General features: G+C 47.5%; 1 protein-coding gene across 1 annotated transcript in view; it reads left to right on the top strand.

Annotated features, from left to right (window-relative positions):
• Nucleotides 1-4,096: 4,096 nt before the first annotated feature.
• The window catches only part of LOC119952315 (phosphatidylinositol 3,4,5-trisphosphate 5-phosphatase 2A-like), a 156,298-nt gene continuing 135,317 nt past the window's right edge, over nucleotides 4,097-25,077 (top strand). Inside the window, exons 1-2 of the mRNA XM_038775969.1 lie at nucleotides 4,097-4,207; nucleotides 21,084-21,262. Of these exons, the coding sequence (XP_038631897.1) occupies nucleotides 21,120-21,262 (143 nt within the window). The 5' untranslated portion in view covers nucleotides 4,097-4,207; nucleotides 21,084-21,119. The remainder of the gene's footprint in view (nucleotides 4,208-21,083; nucleotides 21,263-25,077) is intronic.

Below are 25,077 nucleotides of genomic sequence, written 5' to 3'. Positions count from 1 at the left end.
GACTCAGTGCAGGGGAGAATCATGAGCAAGAGAAAAAGACTGCAAGGAGACTAAGAAAAGTAATAGGCAAAGAAATTAAGGGCCTGTATCAGATAATGACACTGTAAAAAATAGTAGGGACGGGAAAAAGATTGTTAAAAGGACTAGCCTTAAGATTTTGTACCTGAACATATGGAGCTTTCAAAATAAAATGGATGAATTTTAATAATTTGATTAGAGATAGTCAACATGGTTTTGTGAAGGGTAGGTCGTGCCTCACAACCCTCATTGAGTTCTTCGAGAAGGTGACCAAACAGGTGGATGAGGGTAAAGCAGTTGATGTGGTGTATATGGATTTCAGTAAAGCGTTTGATAAGGTTCCCCACGGTAGGCTATTACAGAAAATACAGAGGCACGGGATTCAGGGTGATTTAGCAGTTTGGATCAGAAATTGGCTAGCTGATAGAAGACAAAGAGTGGTGGTTGATGGGAAATGCTCTGACTGGAGTCCAGTTACTAGTGGTGTGCCACAAGGATCTGTTTTGGGGCCGTTGCTGTTTGTCATTTTTATAAATGACCTGGAGGAGGGCATAGAAGGATGGGTGAGTAAATTTGCAGATGACACTAAAGTCGGTGGAGTTGTGGACAGTGCAGAAGGATGTTACAAGTTACAGAGGGACATAGATAAGCTGCAGAGCTGGCTGACAGGTGGCAAATGGAGTTTAATTCAGAAAAGTGTGAGGTGATTCATTTTGGAAGGAATAACAGAAAGGCTGAGTACTGGGCTAATGGTAAGATTCTTGGTAGTGTAGACGAGCAGAGAGATCTCGGTGTCCATGTCCATAGATCCCTGAAAGTTGCCACCCAGGTTGAGAGGGTTGTTAAGAAGGCGTACGGTGTGTTAGCTTTTATTGGTAGAGGAATTGAGTTTCGGAGCCATGAGGTCATGTTGCAGTTGTACAAAAGTCTGGTGCGGCCGCATTTGGAGTATTGTGTGCAGTTTTGGTCCACATTATAGGAAGGATGTGGAAGCATTGGAAAGGGTACAGAGGAGATTTACAAGAATGTTGCCTGGTATGGAGGGAAGATCATATGAGGAAAGGCTGAAGGACTTGAGGCTGTTTTCGTTAGAGAGAAGAAGGTTAAGAGGGGACTTAATTGAGGCATACAAGATGATCAAAGGATTAGATAGGGTGGACATCGAGAGCCTTTTTCCTCGGATGGTGATGTCCAGCACGAGGGGACATAGCTTTAAATTGAGGGGAGATAGATATAGGACAGATGTCAGACGTAGGTTCTTTACTCAGAGAGTAGTAAGGGCGTGGAATGCCCCGCCTGCAACAGTAGTGGACTCACCAACACTAAACGCATTCAAATGGTCATTGGATAGGCATATGGACGATAAGGGAATAGTGTAGAGGGACTTTAGAAGGGTTTCACAGGACGGTGCAACATCGTGGGCCGAAGGGCCTGTACTGCGCTGTAATGTTCTATGTTCTATGTTCTAATTAGTTGTGCAGGTGGATGTAATGAAAAAAAATGAAATGAAAATCGCTTATTGCCACAAGTAGGCTTCAAATGAAGGTACTGTGAAAAGCGCCTAGTCGCGACATTCCGGCGCCTGTTCGGGGAGGCTGGTACGGGAAAGGTATGTAAAGGTATGGGGCGGGATTCTCCGACCCTCCACTCCAAAATCGAGCTCGGTGCAGGGACGGAGAATGACCCAAAATAGGCGAGCGGAGAATCGCCGCCAGTCGCACGTGTGCGATCGACGCGGTGCCGGTCTGGGGCCGTTGAAAGTGACATCCGTGGCAATTCTCCACGTTCAACGGGCCGAGTGCCTGCTGAGTGCCGCCGCCATGGTTCACGTGTAGTCCCACCCAGCGGCGTTCTGGCTGCGGGGGCCGTCCTGGTGGGGGGGGGGGGGGGGGGGATCCGACTCTGGGTGTGGGCCTCCACGGTGGCCAGGCCCGCAATCGGTAGTTACCAATCGGCAGGCGTGCTCATTCCGGGGGGGGGGGGCCTGTGTTTCACCGCACTGGGCCCCTGTAGGGCGCCGCTATGTTGCGCGGGGGCCAACAAAAGATGGTCGCCGCGTGCATATATGGCTGCACGGCCGGCCGCCGTGTGCATGCGTAGCCAGGTAGCTGTAATTACAGGGCCCCTCCGGCAGCCGGAGCTGCAGGATGCACTTGAAGACGGAGAATCACCCCCCGGACTTTCTAGGAAAAAGTCCGGAGTGATTCCTGCCCGTTTTCCAGCGGCCGTGGGGACTAAGTCCCCAGAAGGGAGAATCCCGCCTATGGTTCTTTTTCAGGTTGGCAATGTGTAGCTCATAGAAAGTTGTTTATAGCGAGAGGAATTGATTACAAAAGTAAGGAAGTTATGCTTCAGTTATATAGAGCACTGGTGAGACCACATCTGGAATACTATGTACAGTATTAGTCACCTTATTTAAGGAAAGCTGTAAATGCATTAAAAGCAGTTCAGAGAAGGTTTACTAGACTGATACCAGAAATGGGTGTTTTATGAGGAAGGGTTGGACAGGCTGGGTTTGTGTCTGCTGGGGGTTAGAAGAGTAAGAGATGGCTCAGTTGAAACATATAAAAACCTTAAGGGCTCTTAACAGGATGGATATGGAGAGGATGTTCCCTGTTGTGGAGAATCTAGAACCAGGGGGTCACTGTATAATGTAAGAGGTCACCAATTAAAAAAGAGATAGGGGAAAATCTTTTCTCCCAAAGGGTCGTGAGTCTTTGGAACTCACTTCCTGAGAAGGCAGTGGAAGCAGAGGCTATGAATAAGTCAGAGGTGGATAAATTCTTGGTAAGCAAGAGGGGGTGATAGTTTATTAGAATTGGCGCGATAAAGATTTTAGGTTACTCTCAGACCAACCATGATCTTAGTAAATGGTGAAGCTGTTCAAGGGACCGAGTGGCCCACTCCCGCCTCTTGTTTGTCTGCTGCTCATATATTCACCACTTTCCCCTGCAGGGTTGTTACAGGCCTAAGGATGTAGGCTGCTGGTCAACCCATCCCCTCCCCTCACTGCTTCCAACATTGCACTTGTCACTGTCTTATTGCAGGGGCTGGTTTAGCACACGGCTAAATCGCTGGCTTTGAAAGCAGACCGAAGGGACGCCAGCAGCACGGTTCAATTCCCATACCAGCCTCCCCGAACAGGTGCCGGAATGTGGCGACTAGGGGCTTTTCACAATAACTTCATTTGAAGCCTACTTGTGACAATAAGTGATTTTCATTTAATTTCATTTCATTGTTGGCTGCAGCCCACCCTGTTCCCCACTCTATACATTCACTCCTCTGCAAGATTGTTGTGCCCAGTAACATCCCTTAATTCTGCCAAATTTAGCTCAGTGGGCTAGACAGCGGGTTTGTGATGCAGAACAAGGCCAGCAGCGCGGGTTCAATTCCTATACCAGCTGACAATTCTGAATTCTCCCTCAGTATACCCGAACAGGTGCTGGAATGTGGCAACTCGGGGCTTTTCACAGTAACTTCATTGCAGTGTTAATGTAAGCCTGGCTGTATCAAGCCTACTTATGACAATAAAGATGATTTAATTTTAATTCATCTCAAAACCTCTCTTTGGTGCGATTAATTTCAGGATGTCCCTCTTCAGGGGCTGGTTTAGCTCACTGGGCTAAATCGCTGGCTTTTAATGCAGACCAAGCAGGCCAGCAGCACGGTTTGATTCCCGTACCAGCCTCCCTGAACAGGCGCTGGAATGTGGCGACTAGGGGATTTTCACAGTAACTTAATTGAAGCCTACTCGTGACAATAAGCGATTTCCATTTTCATTTCATTTTCACCACACGGAGATATAAAATGCCTAGGTCAGCATATACCTTATTTGTTAAGATAATTTGGGAAGTTAGGCACTGGATATTTAATATTCTTAATTATAGGAAAGACACAGGGTGCCTCAAATTCTCTTAAAATACAGATCTGCTTTTATTGGCTTTCTCACAGCAAGGGGCGATTGCTGCTCCCTGCCACTGATGAGTGCCACCACCAGAGGGCCTGCGTGACCCATAGGGCTGTCAGTGAGACACACAGGACTGTCAGTGAACAGCACGAACTGTAGGCATGCAGAAGGACTCATGAGCGAAGACACGGGTCAGGCAGAGAGAGACAAGGCTGGCTTTTCGGAAGCTGCGACAACAGTGGAGTTATCCAGATAGTAAACGGCAAGCAACAGGTCAAGCGGGTAAGTGAGTTCGTCGAAAAGAGTAGTGTTCTGTGCAACTCTCAGCAATTATATCCACTTTGAGATAAGAGACATGAAAGAATGGAAAGTACTATTTATATCCAAATTCGGTTTAATGAAGAACATTCACTGAGACTTTTGACATCTGATTGGGTGTGAGATTCACTCTTGCGTTTCTGTTTGATTAGTTTCAGAGAAAAGAAAGTCACTGTTTTAAGTAGATAACATTGCAGAGATAAGTATCAGACGCGTTGCTTTCTCAAAGTTACTGAGCCAAGATGCTCCCCCACCGCCCCCTCCACTCACCCACCATGTTGATCAATAACGGTTCATCCGCATCAGGTATGTGTCTGGTGTGTGTAGTACTTGGCTGCGGGATACTTGTTTTTGGAGGGCAAATATCAGCCTTTTGCACTTTGGTCTTTCATCACTCTCGCAAAGCGTTGGCTTTATTTCGAGAATGGTTTGATGGTCAGCGTTCAACCTCTGGTGTCCCGCCCAAGTAGCCATATGTTAAAGTGTGATAAAAGAGCATTTTTATTTCAGTTTGGGAACAGTACTCATTAAATTGTGTTTGTTTCATTTTTTTAAAAAAGGATTGAAGCTTTGTAATTCAGATTTTTGTGGATTGAAATTGAAGGATGGGCACTTGTTAAAATGATAACGATTGTGATGTGTTGTAATGATCTGATGATCAGCTTTAATGCGACTTATAACACCGTTCGATTTGTTTACGACCCAGTGAAAACTGATTGGGGTAGATTTTGACTTTGTGTGAGAGCGCATAAAGGTTACTGGTGAATCTTTGTTGACTTCAATGGATATAAAAATTGAGGCAGATGTCGGAAAGGGCTGCCGATTCTCCACCAACAGATTGACACTATCGCACAAAGTCGAGACCTGTCTTATTGGGTTTCACCAACAATTCTGCAAGTTTAAACTGAACTATACAAACCAGAAAGTCCCAGATCCACCCCGGCTCTATGCTGAGTTTGCTGATCGCAATCAGGGCAGTGACAGGAATAATATAATTGGTCTAGGCTTGATGAGGAAGTAAAAGAAAATCTCCCAAGATTTGGCCCATTGTGATGTGCCGAATTGCCTCCCTCTGTATCATTGTATGATTCTATTGTTATCCAGTGACCCACCCCCAACCAGCCTGAGAATGCCTACACATGGAAGGTGCTTATGATGCCCTCTGCAGTGCACTAACACTCAATCACTTGGACCGGTTACTTGGCTATGTGGGCAATACACATACCAATCAAGTCAGGTGCCTTCAAAAAATGAAGGAAAAAGTTGCAATACTTCTTGAGGATCATGTCAGAAATGCAATACCATTGACTTAATAGCTGTTGTATCATCACATGGTTCGTACTGCTGCCTCACAGCGCCAGGGACTCGGGTTCAATTCTATGTGGAGTTTGTATGTTCTCCACACTGTCTATGTAGAGTTTATATGTTCCCTTGTGTCTGCATGCGGACCCCCCCCCCCCCCCCCCCCCTCCCACTCCGGGTTCTTGGTGGATTGGCCATGATAAATTGTCCTTTAGTGTCCCGGGATGTGCAAGTTAGATTACGGGGTTGCAAGGATGCCAGGGGAGTGGACTTGAGTAGCGTGTTAATTCGAAGGGTTGGTGCAGACTCGATGGGCCAACTGGCATTCTTCTGTACTGCAGGGATTCCATGATTCTATGATATGGGGAGACAGTGTAGCATAGTGCTGGTGTCAATGGACTAGTAATCCAAAGATCCAGTTTAATGTTCTGGGGAGCCAGGTTCAAATCACACTATGGCAGATAAGAAGCTAGAATTTAAAGTCTAATTAATGATGGCCATTGTCGTAAAAAAAACCCATCTGGTTTAATGTCTCCAGAGAAATCTGCTATCCTTACCTGGTCTGGCCTACATATGACTCCAGATCCAGGGTATTCTGACTGACTCTTAACTGCCCTCTGAAATGGCCCAGCAAGCCACTCAGTTCAAGGGCAATTAGGGATGTGCAATAAATGCTGGTCGAGCCAGCGACACCAGCGTCCCATCAATGAATAGAAAAAACAAATCAACACACCCGACACTAAACCCCACTGAACATTCAGTGCCAACAATCAGAAATTTATACACAACAGCCGTCACAGAGGTATCAAAGAGATTTTGGCCTGAAAGAAATTGTTGAGCTTCTCAAATTCCAAAATGGTTGGTGTCATCGCACATTGTGAATTCCAGATGGGACTCGGTTAATGTCATGGATTGGGTGGTGGTTGACCATTTCTGCCCATTTAAATGAAAAAAATTGAAGTTCAAGACGGGCCAGCACTAAAGCGAAAAACACTTCAGGGATCCACTCACGACAGTTTGTTACGATCAATGTGGCAACATATCATCACAACAATTTCATTCTTTGAGGTCCTTCTTGGGGGTATTTTTACTTGCTTATACATTACCTGGAGAAATGGAAAACAATTATAGTTAAAATAAGAGAGGCAGCATTATGGACTCCTGTGGTGGGGCGGTGGGCAGACAGGGTGAATGGACAGGGGAGGGTCTGAGGTCTATCACCCCACCTGCCTTGTGGTGGAACCGGCCTGAGAATCATTCAGACTTTGAAGTCCTACTGTTGAAAGTAAGCTCTATTTTCTATTTCCATCAGTGTTTTGTGACACATAAATAGATATTAATGTTTCAAATGAATTTAATCTACAGCAAAAAGCTTAACACTGGTCCCTGCCTTGCCCTGCCTTAGGCACTCTACTTAACCTTGGCAACAATCAAATATCGAATCACTGAAACTGTAATTATTTAACATTCGTATGCTGCTTGTACAGTCTGTTTCTCTTTAGTGTATTATACAACGGCTCTTTCATATAAATTTACTTAATTGACTTGCTCACTTGGTGTTGCTTTGATGGCCTTTTTCACTCAAACCCCTAGCACATTATCCCAATATGCTTTTAGTTTTGCACTAAAAGTCCTATTGTCTGTCCTATTTTCAGATTGCGTTCAACACAAATTGACTGTTCCTTTGTCTTCACTATTATCGACTGCATAATCAGGATAGTGCATGCTGGATTTTACTGCTGCATTGTTGCTGTTTTTAGTGATCGACTTGTTCTGTACATTTGCAAACAGTCCATGTCGCATGCGGAGCAACCTTGCCTATTTAAAACAGGCCACAATATTCAAAAATGAATGAAGCTGGAAAATGTTGGAAAATCTCAGCAGGTCTGACAGTATCCATTGTGAGAGAAACTGAGTTAACGCTGCGAGTCTGTTTCACCCTTCTTCACAGACTCATTTCTTCTCAACTCAGTTATTCCTATATTGACTCCATTCTCTTTCCCTTTGTCCAGTCCCTTCCCACCTCCATTCCTGATTCCTTTGATGCCTTACTTCAACAATTTCCAAATTCCTGGCCCTGACAACCACCTCTTCAGTATGGTCATCCAAAAAAAAGCGCTGAAGAAGAGTTACACAGACTCAAAAACGTTAACTCTGTCTCTCTCTCTCTCCACAGACGTTGCCAGACCTGCTGAGCTTATCCAGCATTTTCTGTTTTTATTTCAGATTTCCAGCATCTGCCAGGTTTTGCTTTAAGAACATGTGATGAATGGTATCAGTAGCTGCTGTAACTGTACCTTACCTTTAATACATTGGCCCTTTAAGACCGGGCTTGGAACCCTGGGGGACTCTGCCTCTGGCTCTGCCCCCAGGAAATGGTATATAAGATGAGGCTCACTCGGCCGCATGTGGTGAGCACACTTCTCGGCTGCTGTTCAGTTCTCTGATGATTAAAGCCTTTGAAATACCAATCTTCTCTCCTGTGTCGTAATTGAGGGTATCTCAGAACATAAGAACATAAGAACTAGGAGCAGGAGTAGGCATCTGGCCCCTCGAGCCTGCTCCGCCATTCAATGAGATCATGGCTGATCTTTTGTGGACTCAGCTCCACTTCCCGGCCTGAACACCATAACCGGCTCACTTGGCTAAATCGCTGGCTTTTAAAGCAGACCAAGCAGGCCAGCAGCACGGTTCGATTCCCGTACCAGCCTCCCTGGATAGGCGCCGGAATGTGGCGACTAGGGGCTTTTCACAGTAACTTCATTGAAGCCTACTCGTGACAATAAGTGATTTTCATTAATTTCATTTCATTTCATTTCATAACCCTTAATCCCTTTATTCTTCAAAAAACTATCTATCTTTACCTTAAAAGCATTTAATGAAGGAGCCTCTACTGCTTCACTGGGCAAGGAATTCCATAGATTCACAACCCTTTGGGTGAAGAAGTTCCTCCTTTGATATTTAAAAAGGAATGGGGTGAATTTGTGCTTTCAGGTGAGACTCCATGTCATGATGATCTGTACAAATTGGTCTCATCCATTGAAGTGACTGGAAAATGTAGCTTCAGGGCTCCAGGGACGAATGAGTGGTCATTAAAAGCAGTCAGTCAAGGATGAATCCGGTGAGGGATGTGAGGTTAGAAGGATATTCAGACGTTTTGCTGGATTTCCCATTGAGTGGCAGGGTGAGACCGGCAGAAATCTGCCTCTTGTGATGAAAGGTTAAGAGGAAAGGGAATTGTATGTGAACTGCAGCGCGTTAGATAGCATGGATATATCTTCATCATTCCACGACTTTGCATTTTTTTTCCTACTAACTGAGAAATCTGCCTAAATGGGATAGGTGAAGGAATATAACAAAACTCCCAACTCCTGTGTTTTCTTGGTAATTCATGTTCTAGTTCTCTTGTTCTGGATTACTCATCTATTGGAAACAGTCTGCTTCTACTTAGCCCTTTCCCCACCCTTCATTCAGAGATGTGCAGGTTAGGTGGATTGGCCATGCTAAATTGCCCGTAGTGTAAGGTTAATGGGGGAATTTGTTGGGATATGGATTACGTGGGTTTAAGTAGGGTGATCATTGCTCGGCACAACTTCGAGGGCTGAAGGGCCTGTTCTGTGCTGTACTGTTCTATCTATCTAAATGAAGAAGATGAACCATCAATGCAATGGTAGCTTTCTACATGCGGTAACTAAAATGCGTACCTCACAGTTCGACAACATTGCCAGGAAGTAGCATACGCACATGTTCGGCAGTCTGCAAGGAAACCTTGCCGCGTGAAATTATACTGGGCCTAGTTGGAGTGGGTAAGGGAGGATTAATGTTCTTAGAAAAGAGGCTAATAACCATGGAGCATTGATTTAATATAATTGCCAGATGGTTTGGTGCGGAGTTGAGGAATGATATTTTCACCCAGAATGTGGTGGCGGTCTGGATCTCACTGTTTAAATTGGAACTTGAGGCAAAAACTCTCACCGTACTTGAAAAAAAAACCCTGGATATGCACATTAAATGCTATGGTTTATGGGATTAAGGGGCAAAACTGGCCAGTGGGATTAGGCTGAACAGCTCCCGAAGGGCCGAATGGCCTTGTGCACCGTAAATCTCTATGATTCTATGACTGTTGCAACAGTTCTGCCTTATAATTTTCGTCAGTACTGAGAGTCATTCTTTCTCGTATAGAAAGAAACTAAATTTCTGTTTGTTGTGTTGCTGACCAGAGAAAAGAAAGGAAATGGTTTCATCAACATCACAGTTCGATTATTTTCCACTGTGCAAAGCCTTTTTCATGTCTGCTTTTCGCCAGGCTGTTGTTTGCACAGTTCTGGGTGAACGTTCCACAAGGTTGCAAAATGACATAAATAGGAAGAATATTATTTGTCTAATCTAAATTTACCCACTCAAAAGACGAAAAAAAGCTTGCCCATTGCTTGTTAAATTGTTCCGGGCCTTTTGGCCTGCACACTCTATCTGAAAGTTCATGCCGTGTGTTCATCACTCATTGCATGAAGGAGGAACTTATTCATGTTAGTTTGAATTTTGTTTTTCACTTGTTTCAAGTCATTCCCCTGCTCCAGCTCTCCCAATTTAGCTTACAGCCATTTGTTTTCAGTTTGACCTTTATCATGCCATTTGCCGTGTTGGGCACGTCTGTTAAATTCAACCCTCAGAAATCTATTGACTGAAAAACTCAGATCGCCCCATTCTTTTCTCATCACTTGATTCTCCAATGCGAGGGCTTTTCTTGTGGCTTTCCTCAGGACTGCTCCAAGCATCAGAACGTTTCTCTTGGGCTTTGGTGACAAAAGAAATTGCCATCACACTCAAGGTCAAATTTGACCAGAGCTCCACACAGTTTGAGCACACATCTCTCTGCCGTCCACTGCACAGTGCTCGTGGAATCATAGAATTCACAGTGCAGAAGGAGGCCATTCGGGCCATTGAGTCTGCACCAGCCCTTGGAAAGAGCACGCTATCCAAGCTCACACCTCCACCCTAGCCCCGTAACCCAGTAAGCCCACCCAAACCTTTTGGACACTAAGGGCAATTGACCATGGCCAATCCACTAACCTGCACAACGGGAGCACCCGCAGGAAACCCATGCAGGCAAGGGGAGAACATGCAGACTCCGCACAGTGACCCAAGCCGGGGATCGAACCTGGGACACTGGCGCTGTGAAGCAACCGTGCTAACCACTGTGCTACCGTGCCGCCCATGGTATTGACCTTGAACTTTAGGGAGCGGGGTTCTAATCCAGATCAGATGTGGCGGGGGGGGGGGTTTGCTCTGGTTGCGAGAACCTTGCACGGAATGAGTTATGATGCCTGGGTTTAACACTGGTCCAGAGAGATGTGATGAAATGAGAAGTAGGCTTTATTATGGAAGTGGAAGCAGGCGGACAGATGGGCAGAATTTGACGAGGGTGTCAGGAGGCCCGACTTCCACCATCAAAACCTCCGCCGGCCTGATCTTCAGGAATCCTTGAAGAATTAAGTGCCAAATTAGTGGCATCGCCAGCTGCAAGCCTTTGATTCTACAACAGTTCACAGATCAGGATTTCTGCACCGTGAAGACTTTGAAGGGGGTGGGGGGGGGCATCTGCCCACATGGGGGACATTTAATTCTAGGACTTCACTTTCCCCCCCCTATGCTCCCCCGCCCGCAAACTCTTCATGATGTGTATATGCTGATCTGTGAACTGACAGAAAATCAAAGGCCTGCAGCTGGCAAAGCTTGTAATTCACTTGGACCTTAACCAGCAATGCGGAGAAATAGAAGTAATAACAGGATAGGGATTGTAAGATGGGGGTAGCTTGCAGAGGGGAAGGGGGGGCTAGTGAGTTCAGAAGAAAAGTATGTCAGTCCGGTGAGCTCCCCCTTCCTGATGCTGGGTACCTCATTTGGACTGGGCCTTGGACACCCGCCCCACCCACTCAGCCTAAAGCAAACCCCACAGGACTTTAAGGGTGGTCTCCCCACGCAGTAAGTTTCCCGCCCGTCTATGATGGAATACTGCAAGACATCCACTAAATCAGTGTGAGACAGAAAGCTGTCCCGTCTCCATCCCACACCCTCTCACTCAATCACACAGAACTAACTCACCCAAAAGGGGCACTAAATTCCCCCCTGATAGCCTGCTGAGGTTCATAAGTGTCACTGAATGTGAGATTTAATTGGCCGACACGGGTCGATGATGTGAAACTCCGGTTTCTCAGTAATCAAGCCAACCCACTGGGCGGGATTTTCCAGCGTGTCATGGCATAAAATCCCGACTATTATGTTTGGCTGCAAAATGCGATACGTACCTGGATTAGTTGACCCAATAATGTATGTGCGACGAACTCCAGGCTGAATTAGGTTCAAGTGTCGCAACATGTATAACATGCTATCAATAGTATAATCCCACAAAGAGCCACATGGTCGCTGGATTTTGGAATGATACAGTGTGAAGGGAATTCATTTGGTTCAGTGTGTCCCTGTTGGTTCTTTGAAAGAACTGTCCAACTACATAGCCCTGTAAATGTTTCCTTTTGCGCCCACTTCCCTTTTGAAAGTTGCTACTTAATCTGTTCTACCATCCATTCAGGCAATGTATTCCAGGTCAGTACTCATTGTGAAACAAAATATTCTTCTTGACCCCTCTTTTGTTCTTTTGCCAATTATCTTAAATTTGTGTCCTCTGGCTACTGACCTTTGCAGGCAGTGGAAACAGTGCGCCTGAAGGCCGGACCACGACATGGCCAGTAGATTCTGGGAGATCGCTCTTCCGGGATCTATCCAGCAGCCATGCCTCACAAGATCTAACAAAATCTTATGATCTGAATCCTGCCCATTGAGGGTGGGATCACTATTTTGCAAATCTGCATATTAAGCTAGTCTCACTCCAATATGCATTGTCCTGATCTACCTGAGGTGTGGGATCTAACCCCTTTGTCATGGAGACCTTGGAGGAGAGCAGTTCAGTGCTGGTCCCCACAAACAGGAACCAGATGGAATTAAGCTAGTGAGGGTTCTCCATGGAGACTGGAGACCCAGGTGCTTACCCTCTGGACAGGGTGACACCTGGCACTGCCTGGTGCCACTTGGGTACTGTGGCACTGCCAGCCTATCACTGCCAGCCTGGCACACTGGCACTGCCACCTGGGTAGCAGCCTGACACTGCCTTGGTGGCACTGCCAAGCTGGAATTTTGCCACTGAGGGGATAGGGGCTGGGGGCACCCTGCATGTGTGAGGTGGGGTACAGGGGGCCTGAGGACCCCTTTATAGATGAATTGGGGATTTGTGGAAAGATTCAAGGGTTGCTTCGGAAGATCGAGAGATTGGGGCACCATTTAAAAATGGCGCCCTGCTCTCTTCCTGCACTGAGGAGTTTCGGCGAGCGATTTCCTCAGTGCAGGAAGCAGGCCTAAGTACGGCCTCGGCCGGGCATTCTCTGCTGAGGCCCCAGATTGTAGCAGGGTCCTGATAGCGCGATGTTTCTAAGCAACTGCAAGCACCGGGAGAAAGCCGGTCAAACAGGCTCGTCAAGGGATCCTGTTCCAATTTGGTTAGATTGCGCCCAGCGTCTCCTTATTTACTTTTTAAAACTCTTTCAGAATTTTCAACCCTTCTATTAAATCTTCTCTTCGTCTTCATTGTTCTGAGGAGGACAATCTCATTTTCTCCAATCTCGACGTGGTTCCTGTTTGTGGGGACCATCCCTGCATTAGTCGGCCAAATCTCTTGTGCACCCTCTCCAAGGCCTTGACATCCTTCCTAAAGTATCGTGCCTAGAAATTAACAGACTGCGTGACCGTCTGGCCACGCTGCACCAGAAAAACAGCCCGCCATGGCCGTTGAAAGCCGGGAGACTGCGCTCCTGTGATCTACCCAGCTCGCAATGCCTCGTGAGATTCAATGCAATCTCATGAGAAGTTGTAAGGGGAATCCCGCCCACAATGGGCGGGATCACTTTTTGGCAAATCTGCACATTAGAGCGAGGCAGAAGGCCTTACTGTAATGTGCAGATTCCCGGGGTGCCTGAGGCTTTGGGATTCAATCCCTTCGCCTCGGAGACCTTGGGCGAGCGCCATTTGGCATTGGTCCCCACAACTGGGGACCAGATGGGACGATACTCGCGGGGGTCTCCAAGGGGATCGGAGGTCCCCTGCTGCATGCCATTTGGGCAGGACGGTGCTCTGGCAGTGCCACCTGGATGCTCAGCCTGGCATGGCCAAGATGCCCAGGTGGCACTTCCAGCTGACAGGGGAACTGCCTCATTGGCACTGGCAGATTGGCACTGCCAAGGTGCCAAGCTGGCATCTTTTGTGCATGCGTAATCGGTCCGGTATTTCCCGGTATGTGTGTTGGGGCAATTTAGCGAGGCCAATTCACCTAGCCTGCGCATCTTTTGTGTTGTGGAGGTGAGACCCAAGCTGACCCGGGAAGAATGTGCAAACTCCAGACGGAAAGCGACCCGGGGCCGGGATCGAGCCAAAATCCTCTGTGCCGTGAGGCAGCAGTGCTAACCACTGTGCCACCGTGCCACCTATTTCTCTATATTTATAAAGCCCTGTTTTAACAAACTTTTACAAATAGGGTTATTTTTCTATCCACACTCCTTTCAAAATACCTCTAATTTCATTGATATGTGCTGACCTATTTCAGCAGTCTGTCCTTTTAAAACATTAAGCAGTGTAAGTGAATGAGACCCCTCCCCCACAGCTAACATGTCTCGGGGGTGCACACCGATAATCCTGACAGGTGCCTTGCAGCGATTTAACACTGGAAGCAGTGTCAATTGGTTTGAGGCAACACTTCTGCCCCTATACTGGAGGGGTGGGAAAGCCTATGTTAGAGAGCTGCAGGATAATTGCATGGCCAGCAGCTCTGTAGTTCCAGCAGCACCAGCCAGGAGCAGTTGGCACTGCTGGGGCTACAGGAAGTCTCTGAGAAGCCTCGGTAGGTTGGAGGTTGGGGCGGTGGAGGGGGGTGGGGGGGGGGGGGGGGGGGGGAGTTGTCTCAGCGAGGGGGTGATAGCATAGTCAGTGTCATAGATAGAGAGGGGCACAAGTTGCAAAACATTGAGGCTTGTGTTCCTGCGGGGCCTCTGGCCAGAACAACAGCAATCATTGACCAAGTAGCCTGCCATTCGGTATGGTCCACACACCACATTGGCTGCTTTGGACACTGCAACTTGACAGAACTGGTACTGTATCAGGCATTCCTGCCTCAAGTGTCTGCATTCATGCTCCTTGGCATGACATTCAATGGTGTGACCTTTCCCAACCTCCTCCCTCAAAGTTGGCCCTTCCCTGCTGACCTCCTCCGATTCATTGATTGTGGCCCTTCTCAACCCAGCGCCTGACCTCCTCCTGCTCAGCACCCCTCTCCAGAGTGCTCACTCCCAAGGGCTCAGGAGAGAAGCCTCAAGAGGGAGAAGGTTGGAAAGAGGGCCATTGAATTGAGTGGGCAGAGATTGAGAAGGAGAGCCACCATTGGGTGATAAGGGGCACAGAAACAGAAGAAGCACTCGGGCCCATGAGTTCTCTCTCTAACCCGGGTGGGGGCTGGGGGGGGATTGGGTTCGGGAGGATGGTAGCAAGGTTGAAGGTGACAATGACCTTGATGCGTGCTCCTGATGGGCCCATGCAGGGACCAACAAAGCGCATTTCTTGCCTGTAATCAGCCCACACAGCTGTAGCTGCTGAACTTCCCATATGGACTCACTCTGCCATGGGTAAAATATTATCGGTGGCAGAATGAGGCCCTTAAGCAGCCATCAATCCTTCACTGAAAAGCCTCAATTGAGTTAAATGCGGGCAGGCCACTCAACCCCGCAACCATAACATTACAGACAGGTCGGAGGAGGGTGGGTGGGGACAATCCACCTGCTCGATTTTATGTTTGTCCCCAAAATTCAAAACCACTAATGGGGCGGGGGCGGGATCTGAAAATACAGCACATACAGCAGGAGGCCAAAACCATTGAGTAGGAGAAAGGTCAAAACATCAGAGTAATGCCTTTGCACACAGGATAGTCATCCAGGAGAGCTCAGCCCTTGCCAGCTGAAGGTATTGCCACCAAGAGAAGAAGGTTGGGGTGTGCAAGAGGCAAAGAGCCATAATTTTCGGTCTCTGGCCCCCTATTGCACGTGATCTACATTTCCTGTAAAAATGTGACAGAAGTAATTCCTCCTGCATCATTATTCTGAATCTCTAATTAGTGGGTCAACAAGGAATTTGCAAAGCAGGTTTGTGCTGGAGATTGTTGTCAGGTCTTGTGGATCAATGAGCGCACAAGTTGAATGGGGGCGATTCTACAATATGGAGCCCAAGTGTTCGCGGCGTTGTGATCGCCGTCGCGTTTCACGACGGCGCGACCCGGGTTCGACCGATTCTGTCTCCCACAGGGGGCCAGCACGGTGCTGGAGAGGTTCACGCCGCTCCAGCCTCCTTTAGCGGTGCCAAATGGGCGCCACGCCAACCCGCGCATGTGCAGTTGGGCTGCGCCAACTTGCTCATGCGCGGGGGACTTCTTTAGTGCGCCGGCCCCGACCAACATGGTGTCGGTGTTCAGGGGCCGGCTGCGCAATGAAGTAGGCCCGGGGGGGGGTAAGGCCGGCCCGCCAATCAGTGGGCCCCGATTGCGGGCCAGACCTCCTCGGAGGCCCCCACCGGTGAAGGAGCCCCCCTCCCCCCAATCCCCCCCCCCCCACAGGCCACCCCCCAAGACCAGGGGTGAACGGTGCCGGCAGGACTCTATCGTATCAGCGCGGCCACTCGGCACATGCGCCGGCGCAAATGGCACTGATTCTCCGCACCTCAGAGAACCACGTGCCGGCGTCGGGGCATCGTGGCGCGGTTGCGGCGATTCTCCGGCCCGGCGTGGGGCTCGGAGAATCGCCCTCAAAATGTCTGTTGGCCAGACTAAGAAGCGGATGTTGGATTTCACCATGTCCAGAAATCAGCAGGGATTTATACAGGTGCGGACTTCTAAGGTGTGCAGGGCTGCGCAACCCCCCCCCCCCCCCTCCTCCCCCCATCCCTCCCTCCGCATCCCCACCCCCAGCCTCCTTTCGATTTAGAGGCAGGCAACCACTCACGGCCAGATGCGGACCAGAACGTGCAGATGAACAAACCTGTAAACTCTCATGGCTGGGTGGCATTGTCAGGCAAACTGCCCAACCCAGAGCGAGGTTTGGGAGGGGGAGAGGAAAATCTGCATTCAACTGTTTGTAAACAAATACAAATTCTGTGCCAAAGTCTTTTCATGAGGTGGCCCCTCGCCAAATACCCATTCTTTGTTGTCCCCTGGCAAGTGACAGAATACAGGAGGCATCACATTGTCAAATATAATTCAAAGGAATGTTGATTTGAATTAGAAAGAAAGACTGGGGCTGGTTTAGCTCACAAGGCTAAATCGCTGGCTTTTAAAGCCGACCAAGCAGGCCAGCAGCATGGTTCGATTCCCGTACCAGCCTCCCCGGACAGGCGCCGGAATGTGGCGACTAGGGGCTTTTCACAGTAACTTCATTGAAGCCTACTCGTGAAAATAAGCGATTTTCATTTCATTTCAAGATTGCACTTATGTAGTGCCTTTTCTTGACCACCAAGTAGTCAAAGAGCATAGGGGATAGACAGGAGACTATAGTTGCGGACACAAACAGATCAGCCATGATCTTAGTAAATGATGGAGCGGCTTGAAAGGAGAAATTGGCCGACTCTTGCTCCTAATCCGTATGTTTGTATGTTCAAATGTTCATGATCTCAGGCTGGCTCAAAGCCCTCTTACGGTCAATGAAATACTTCTATGGTATGAGGGCATCGTTGACTAGGCATTTGTTGTCCGCCCGCTAATTACCCTTGAGCCTCCTTCTCAAATTGTTATAGTCCATGTGGTGTAGCTACACCCACAGTGCTGTTATCCTGCTTAAGTATGGTCACTGTTATATCATAAAGAAAATCAGCAGCCAATGTGAGTATAAATAGCAAATGACAATGACCTGATAATCTATCTCTGCGATGTGGGTTGATGAATAGACATTGGCCAGACGTGGAATCTTTTATGTCCACCTGAAAGAGAAGAAAGCAACTGAGAGACAGCACCTCTGACAGTGCAGCACTCCCACAATAAAGACCATGAGATGTTGGAGCAGAAGTAGGCCATTTGGCCCATCAAGTCTGTTCTTCCATTCAATGAAATATTGACTGATATGATAATATTCAACTCCACTTTCCTGCCTTACCTTCATCAACCTTGATTCCCTAACTGATTAAAACCCTGTCGCTCTCAGCCTTGAACACGCTTAACGATCCAGCCTCTACACCTCTCTGCGGTAAAGAGTTCCACAGGTTCACTACTGCCTGAGAGAAGAACTTCCTCCTCATCTCTGTCTTAAATGGACGACCCATTACTCAATAAGGTCACTGCTCATTCTTTTAAACTTCAACCTGCAGACCCAACCGACTCAACCGCTTCTCATAAGAAAATCTCTCCGCACCTGGTATCAAGGCAGTGAACTTTCTCTGGATTTCCTCTATTGCCAATATGTCTTGCCTTAGATAAAGGGACCAAAATTGTTCACAGCATTCCAGGTGTGATCTAACCAGTGCATTGTGCTGTCTTGGCAAGACTTCCCTATTTTTATACCCCATTCCCTTTGAAATAAAGGCGATTATTCCATTAGCCTTCCCTACTTGCCTGTTTACATTTTATAATTGATGGAGCACACCCAAATCCCTCTATTTTGCAGCTTTAGGCAGTCTTTCTCCATTTAAATAGTACTTAGCACCTTTATTCTTCCTATCAAAGTGCATTACCTCACATTTTCTTATATTGTATTCCATCTGCCAAATTTCTGTCCCCTCACCTAACCTGTTTACGTCCCTCTGTAGACTCTTTGGCCGCGATCTAATGGCCACTCTGCACTGGAAATGCAGCTCGCCGCGGTGCAGCGTGACCGAAGAAAGCCAGGAGACCCCGCTCCCGGGATCTACCTGGCTCACAATGCCTTGCAAGATTCAATGCAATTTTGCGGGATGTTGCGATTTAAATCCCGCCAATTGTGAGCGGATCACTTTTTGGCAAATCTACATATTAAAGCAAGAGATCTAGCCTCATTCTAATGTGCAGATTCTCGCGGTACCTGAGGCTTTGGGATCCATCCCCCAGGTCGGTCAGGTTCGTGGGCCTTGGAGTTCAGGACACCATTCTTTTTTTTAAAAAATAATTTTTATTCAAGTTTTTCAACAACAAATTTTCTCCCAACAATAAAATAAACAAGGCATAGGAATAAACAGAAAGAGAACCCCCCCCCCCCCCCCCCCCCCCCAATACAAAGCAATAAATTAATAACAAAAAAGAAAATAGCAAACATATAGTCGCAAAAACAAACCCCCCCCCCCGGGTTGCTGCTGAGATTGACCACCCTCTAACATTCCGCCAGGAAATCGAGAAAGGGCTGCCACTGCCGGAAGAACCCTTGCACCGACTCCCTCAGGGCGAACTTGACCCTCTCCAGTTTGATGAACCCGGCCATGTCGATAATCCAGGATTCCGGGCTCGGGGGCTTCGCGTCCCTCCACTGTAAAATAATCCTACGCCGGGCTACTAGAGACGCAAAGGCCAGGATACCGGCCTCTCTCGCCTCCTGCACTCCCGGCTCCAATGCTACCCCAAAGATAGCGAGCCCCCAGCCCGGCTCCACCCTGGAACCGACCACGTTGGACAGAGTCCCCACCACCTCCTTCCAAAACCCCTCCAACGCCGGACACGCCGAGAACATGTGGGTGTGGTTCGCCGGGCCTCCCGAATACCTCCCACCAGGACACCATTCTTAAACGATACTACAAAAAGCTATGTGCTGCCTCAGCCACGCATTCCCCGTTCAGCCCCCTGATGCAACGAGAGTAATGTTGAATGGCCGTATGTTTCTCGGTACTTCGAATGCCAGGAAATACGCAGCTAAACGCGCTCGCTAAGGGACTTTGTTCCCTTTTGGGGAATCGTGCCCTTTGTGTCATCCTCGCCACTTGTCTTCCCACCTATCTTTGTGTCACCTACAAACTTGCCAACAGTACATTCACTTAATTTACTGGTCTCAACACACCTGACTTGGTGACGCAGTGAGGCTGTTGAATCTCTTGAGATTCATGACGTTTGAAACTCCATGTGAGATTCATGCAAACCTCGCAAGACGTCAGGATTCAGACCTTGCACTCACTGGGTGAGTTTTAGATATGCATATTTAATTAAACCCAATGGCTCATTTAAATACGTCTGCGCAGATTCTCCCAGCACCTGGGAACTAATGGCCTTCCCAGCAAGGCCTGGACCAAGCACCGCTTAGCACTGGTCCACACAAACGTGGACCGGGTGTAATGGCGCCTGGAGGTTTCCCAAACCATCGGAGACTCCTGGGTGGTCAGGGACAGGGCAAGTTGGCCCCCGGCTCTCCCTCTGGCACCTGGGCATCTTGGCACTCAAAGCGTTCCCAGGTGGTACTGCCAGTCTAGCAGGGGCACTGCCAGGGTGCAAGGGTGGCAGTGTCACGGTGCCCAGCAGCCAGGGTGGTACTGCCAAGTATCGAGGCCTGATGTGGCCATGTCCATGAAAAGTGGGATGAGGGGATTATGAATGTTGGTGTGGGTGAAGGGCGGCTATGAAGGGGCATCATAAAGGTTGGGGCTAGTTAAGGGTGGGGTTCCTGAAAGAGGGAGGGGGCCTGAAATAGGGGGTGGAGGCCCGAAAGTGGGGAGACCTGAAAAGGGGGAGGCCCTCAGCGACCCCATAGCAGGGTATCCTCACTTGGGGGGAGTGTTTGGGGGTAATGCCTATTTCTGCAGGGTGGTGACATTGCCCATGGGAGGGGATGTGTGGGACTCTCAAGCCCACTTCAAGATTGGGGCACCTTTCAAAATGGCAGCCCGATCTCTAAGAAGCCAGTCTGTCCGGCGGGTTCAGCTCACCAGTGATGAAAAACTTTCTCAGTGTGGGCTTGACAGGGCAGAGACTCCCCAAGGCCCAAGTGTGAATAGTTGAATGGTTGAATAGCGGTGTGGATCTCACCCAAAAAGCTGGCGTGAAATACCCCTCCAAACCCTCCCAAAATAACACTCGGAAATATTTTGGTTGAATTTCGCCCATTGTAAATAATTGTGACGCCCCACGAGTTACATTTGACATTCTGAAAATGTCCCTCTTATCCCGACTTTTTATCTTCTATCAGTTAGCCAATCCTCTAGATTTTGTGCTCAAATCTCAGAAATACAACTTTCTGACTCAGAGGCAAAAATGTTATTATTAAGCCAATTGGATGAGCTCTCCGCCAGAGAGATTCTCCATTCAACTGGGTTTCCCGTTGGCAAGGGGTGGCCACAATGGGAAATTCCATTGGCTGGTGCCGGGAGTGGAGAATCCCACTGCCGGCAACGGTGGGCCGCCAAGAAACACGCGGCTGGCGAGGTGGAGAATTCACCCCAATGAAAGCATTGTATAGATATTTCTGACACCTTCATTGATTTCTTCCTCTTAATGCTGGCTATTTTCTTTTTACAGGGCCTCATTGATCGGTTTGCACTGGGTGTGGACAGAATGGCTGTGGCAAGTCCGCCATGGTATCATTTGGACATCAGCCGAGCCCAAGCTGAGGAGCTGCTAGCCAAAGCCGGAATGGATGGGAGTTTCCTGGTGAGGGGTAGTGAGTCAGTTACTGGAGCATATGCACTTTGTCTGCTGTAAGTATCCATTAATGTTTACAGAAGGACCAAGAGTGCTATAGGAAACTTTCAAAACAAATATTCTGATAGTTTGTCATCCAATTTTGGGTTCAAGCAGAAAATGTTCAGAATTATGGTGAGAGTGGGCCTTACCAGATATGATATTTTATTATGTTATGGATGGGAGGGAGATGGGCAAACTGTACTTCTTTCCCCTCACCCAATGTCCGTAAGCAGAAGGCGTTTGTAACTATTTTTCAAGTATGTTTTGGTGTGTTTTCCTAAACCTTGGCTTATGTGATTCAATTTACCAATAGCTCACAGCAACTTGTGTTATGATTAACTCAGAAGGTTAGTTTATTTCACATTCAAAATCCGGTAGTAACAACATCCCACACCACCACACGCGCACGCACACCCACACACAAAAGGGGGATAGAAAGAAGAGTTTTACAACTATGGCTAGAAAGAGTACAAGAACCACTGAAATAAATATTAGTTCATGTAATTTCCCAAGTCTGAGAAGTCAAAATCCAGAGTGTGTTTCCTCATGACAGAGTTCAGACCCGATAAGTTTCTGTTTGGAGACGACAACATGAAAATCTTTGAAACGTATAATGCTGTATCACAATGGGCTTTCTGTTCTTGGACTGTTTGGCAAGTGTTGATCAGAGACTTTTCAAATCAAGCAGGATTCAATGAGTTGAGAGATAGTTCTCAGCCAAGATGCTGGAGACATCCAGTTGAAATTGAAAGAGCAGTTTGAGGATTTCTCAGTTTACAAAAGCCGATAGAGATTTCAAAATGGTCATTTGAGTCACATGACCTTCTTTCTCCACCATGACTTCAAAAAGGATGTTTACCCAGTGTTTGGAATTGGTTTGGATTTCGGGACTGATCATGTCCGAGTCATTTTCTGTTGAAAGAGTTACCATCCGAATTTCGGGTCTGGTGATGGGAAGTCGTTATATAGACAGACCTTCTGACTCAGCTAGAAGGGTAAGCTTATCAGATTCAAATAATGTCATTTTGTCCCCTCAAGAGTCCCCTATTGAAATTTACCTGGGCAGTCACAGGTGCAAGATGCGTCTGTTAGCTCCTCTATCGGCAGAACAAGTTTCAATTTGCGAGTTCCCTGGTTTTGTGATTATAAGCTGTCTGTACAGTGAGGTTTAAGATTCCATAGGCTGAGAGAGGAATTATTTTCCTCTTCTAACTGCTATTAGTAGCTTCCATAACAAAGGGCCAATCCTGTGGTCATGTGACCTGTGGAAGCCATCTTTTTGGATGCCAAAGAATCCATTTATGGAACGTTCCCCATTCTGATGAAGATTGATCCAGATTCTAAACATTGGCTCTATTCTCTCTCCACAGATATTGTCAGACCCGCTGAGATTTTCTCGCATTTTCTGTTTTTCTTTCAGATTCCAGCATCCAAATTAATTCGATTTCACCTTAGTACATTTAAAAAGCTCTTTAAATATGCACTTTCGGATTTTTGCCTGAGTCCCTCAGCTCGCGAGATTCTTTTCCCCCGCTGGCGCAGCGTGAGACCAGCAGAAGCCACTGCTGGTCTCCATCAATGGAGACATGATGTGATGACCACACCAGGGGGCTCAGAGACCATTGGAGACATTGGGTGGTTGGGGATAGGCAGGGCAGTATCCTTGCATGTCCCCCTGGTATCGAAATCCTTCAAACCTGGGGCTTCCAGATTGGCACTGCCAGTGTGCTAGGTTGGCACTGCCAGGGGGCCATGGGACACTGCCAAGAGGCAGGGCTTGATAGGGGCCATGGCGGTGAAAGGGGACATTGTGAAGAGCCTTGGAGGGGGTCCTTAAAGGGGGGCCTGAAAGAAGTAGAGGCCTTAAACCAGTGGGGGACTTTGGTGACCCCGTTGTGGGTGTCGCTCACTTGTTGGGGGGGGGGGGAACGATGGATTCTGGGACCAGCGATTGGGGTGATAGGGGCCTGTGTCCTATGAGTGTGGGTGAGGGTGATCTCTGCCTGCGAGTAGGGAGCGTGGAGGGGTGAACTGTAGGGTTGCCTGGCCGGCATCTTTAGGTCCTGCACATCTCTTTCCCTGCGGGAATCTCCCCAAGCTTAAAAAAAACAATAAAGTGTGGGTGGATTGCGATCTGGTTCGCACCGACTCACCTGATGGGAATCTCACCGCTTTTCCTGCTGGGGACAACACTTCAAAATTTTCTGGGTGAATTTATTGGATTTATTTCCATGTCATAGGGATCCAGCAGTTGCCTTTAATTTGTCTTGAAATAGGAGGATAACAGAAGTAACTAGCACATGCAGAAGGAAATTTTAACGGAAAAGGCGGTGAACTGGATTCGTGATAGAAGATGATCTTTATGAATCTCATGAAGGAACTAAATGCATTTTTCAAATGAATGGGTTATTAGAAAAACTTCAGGAGAATACTTTAGATAGATGGGTGAGATGAATCGAACCGTTCATGCCTGAAACTGTAACTCTGACTGCATAGAAAGTTGATTGGAGGAAGTTGATTGAATCTGATAGAATCTGCTTACAGTATTCCAATGTTTTCAGCATATTCAGCAATATCATTTTGCTTCTCTAATCTATTTTTCTGGAGATAAAACCAAGCATTTTGTTTGCCTTTTCCTGAACTTTTAACTTTGGCGGGAGGTATAAAGCGGGCACTGGTAAATTGTCTGCCTCTTAAAATAATCTTTATTATTAACAAGTAGGCTTACATTAACACTGCAATGAAGTTACTGTGAAAATCCCCTAGTCGCCACATTCCGCCGCCTGTTCGGGTACACAGAGGGAGAATTCAGAATGTCCAATTCACCTAATAGCACGTCTTTCGGAACTTGCGGGAGGAAACTGGAGCACCCGAAGGAAACCCACGCAGACACAGGGAGAATGTGCACACTCCACACAGACAGTGATCCAAGTGGGTTTCGAATCCGGGACCCTGGTGCTATGAAGCAACAGTGCTAACCACTATGCTACCATACTACCCTTGTGCACCCCCCTTCGAATTTCCTTTCCAATGAACCTCATAGATCAATATTGACCAAGGTCCAAAAATCGGCCATTTGCCCTCAGCTGGTAAGAGTTAGGTTGGCACAGAAGAGCATAAGAAATAGTCAGAGTAGGCCATTCGAACTCTCGAACCAACTCAGCCATTCAACCCCTCATGCTCAACCATTCAATAAGATCACAGCTAAAGTTATACATAAACTCCACTTTCCCGCACTTGCCCCATATAACTTGATTTCACTGAATTTAAAAAAAATGTTTTTCTGGGACGTAAGCACCTCTCATAAGACCAGTATTTGTTGCCCATCCCAGTTCTCCTTGACAAGGTGATACAGGACTGTCTTATTGACCAACCGCAGTTGTACAGACACAATAGGAGTAGAAGTTGGCCCCTTGAGCCAGCTCTGCCATTCAATAAGGTCATGGCTGATCTGTTTGTGTTTAGCCATCCACATTCCCACCCATCCACAATAACCTTTGATTTCCTTACCTGACAAGAATCTAACTACCTCCACCTTAAAAATATTCAACGACCCTGCCTCCACCTCCTTTGGCGGCAGAGAGTTCCAAAGTCACACAACCCTGAGTGACTGTACTCTTCTCTAGCGTGTCCCTTAAGTTTAAAACAGTGCCCCCCTTAATTCTTGATTCACCCACAAGATGAAACATCCTTTCCACGTCTACCTTGTCAAAATCATTCAGGATTTCATCAAGTCATCCCTCACTCTTCTAAACTTCATTGGAAATAAGCCGAGCCTTTCCAACCTCACCTCATAAGACAACCCACCCATTCCGGGTATCAGTTTAGT

This window comes from Scyliorhinus canicula, chromosome 17, assembly GCF_902713615.1.
Source record: "Scyliorhinus canicula chromosome 17, sScyCan1.1, whole genome shotgun sequence".
Taxonomy (NCBI): domain Eukaryota; kingdom Metazoa; phylum Chordata; class Chondrichthyes; order Carcharhiniformes; family Scyliorhinidae; genus Scyliorhinus; species Scyliorhinus canicula.
The sequence above is the reverse complement of the archived record's forward strand: the minus strand, read 5'-3'. Positions and strand labels throughout refer to the sequence as shown.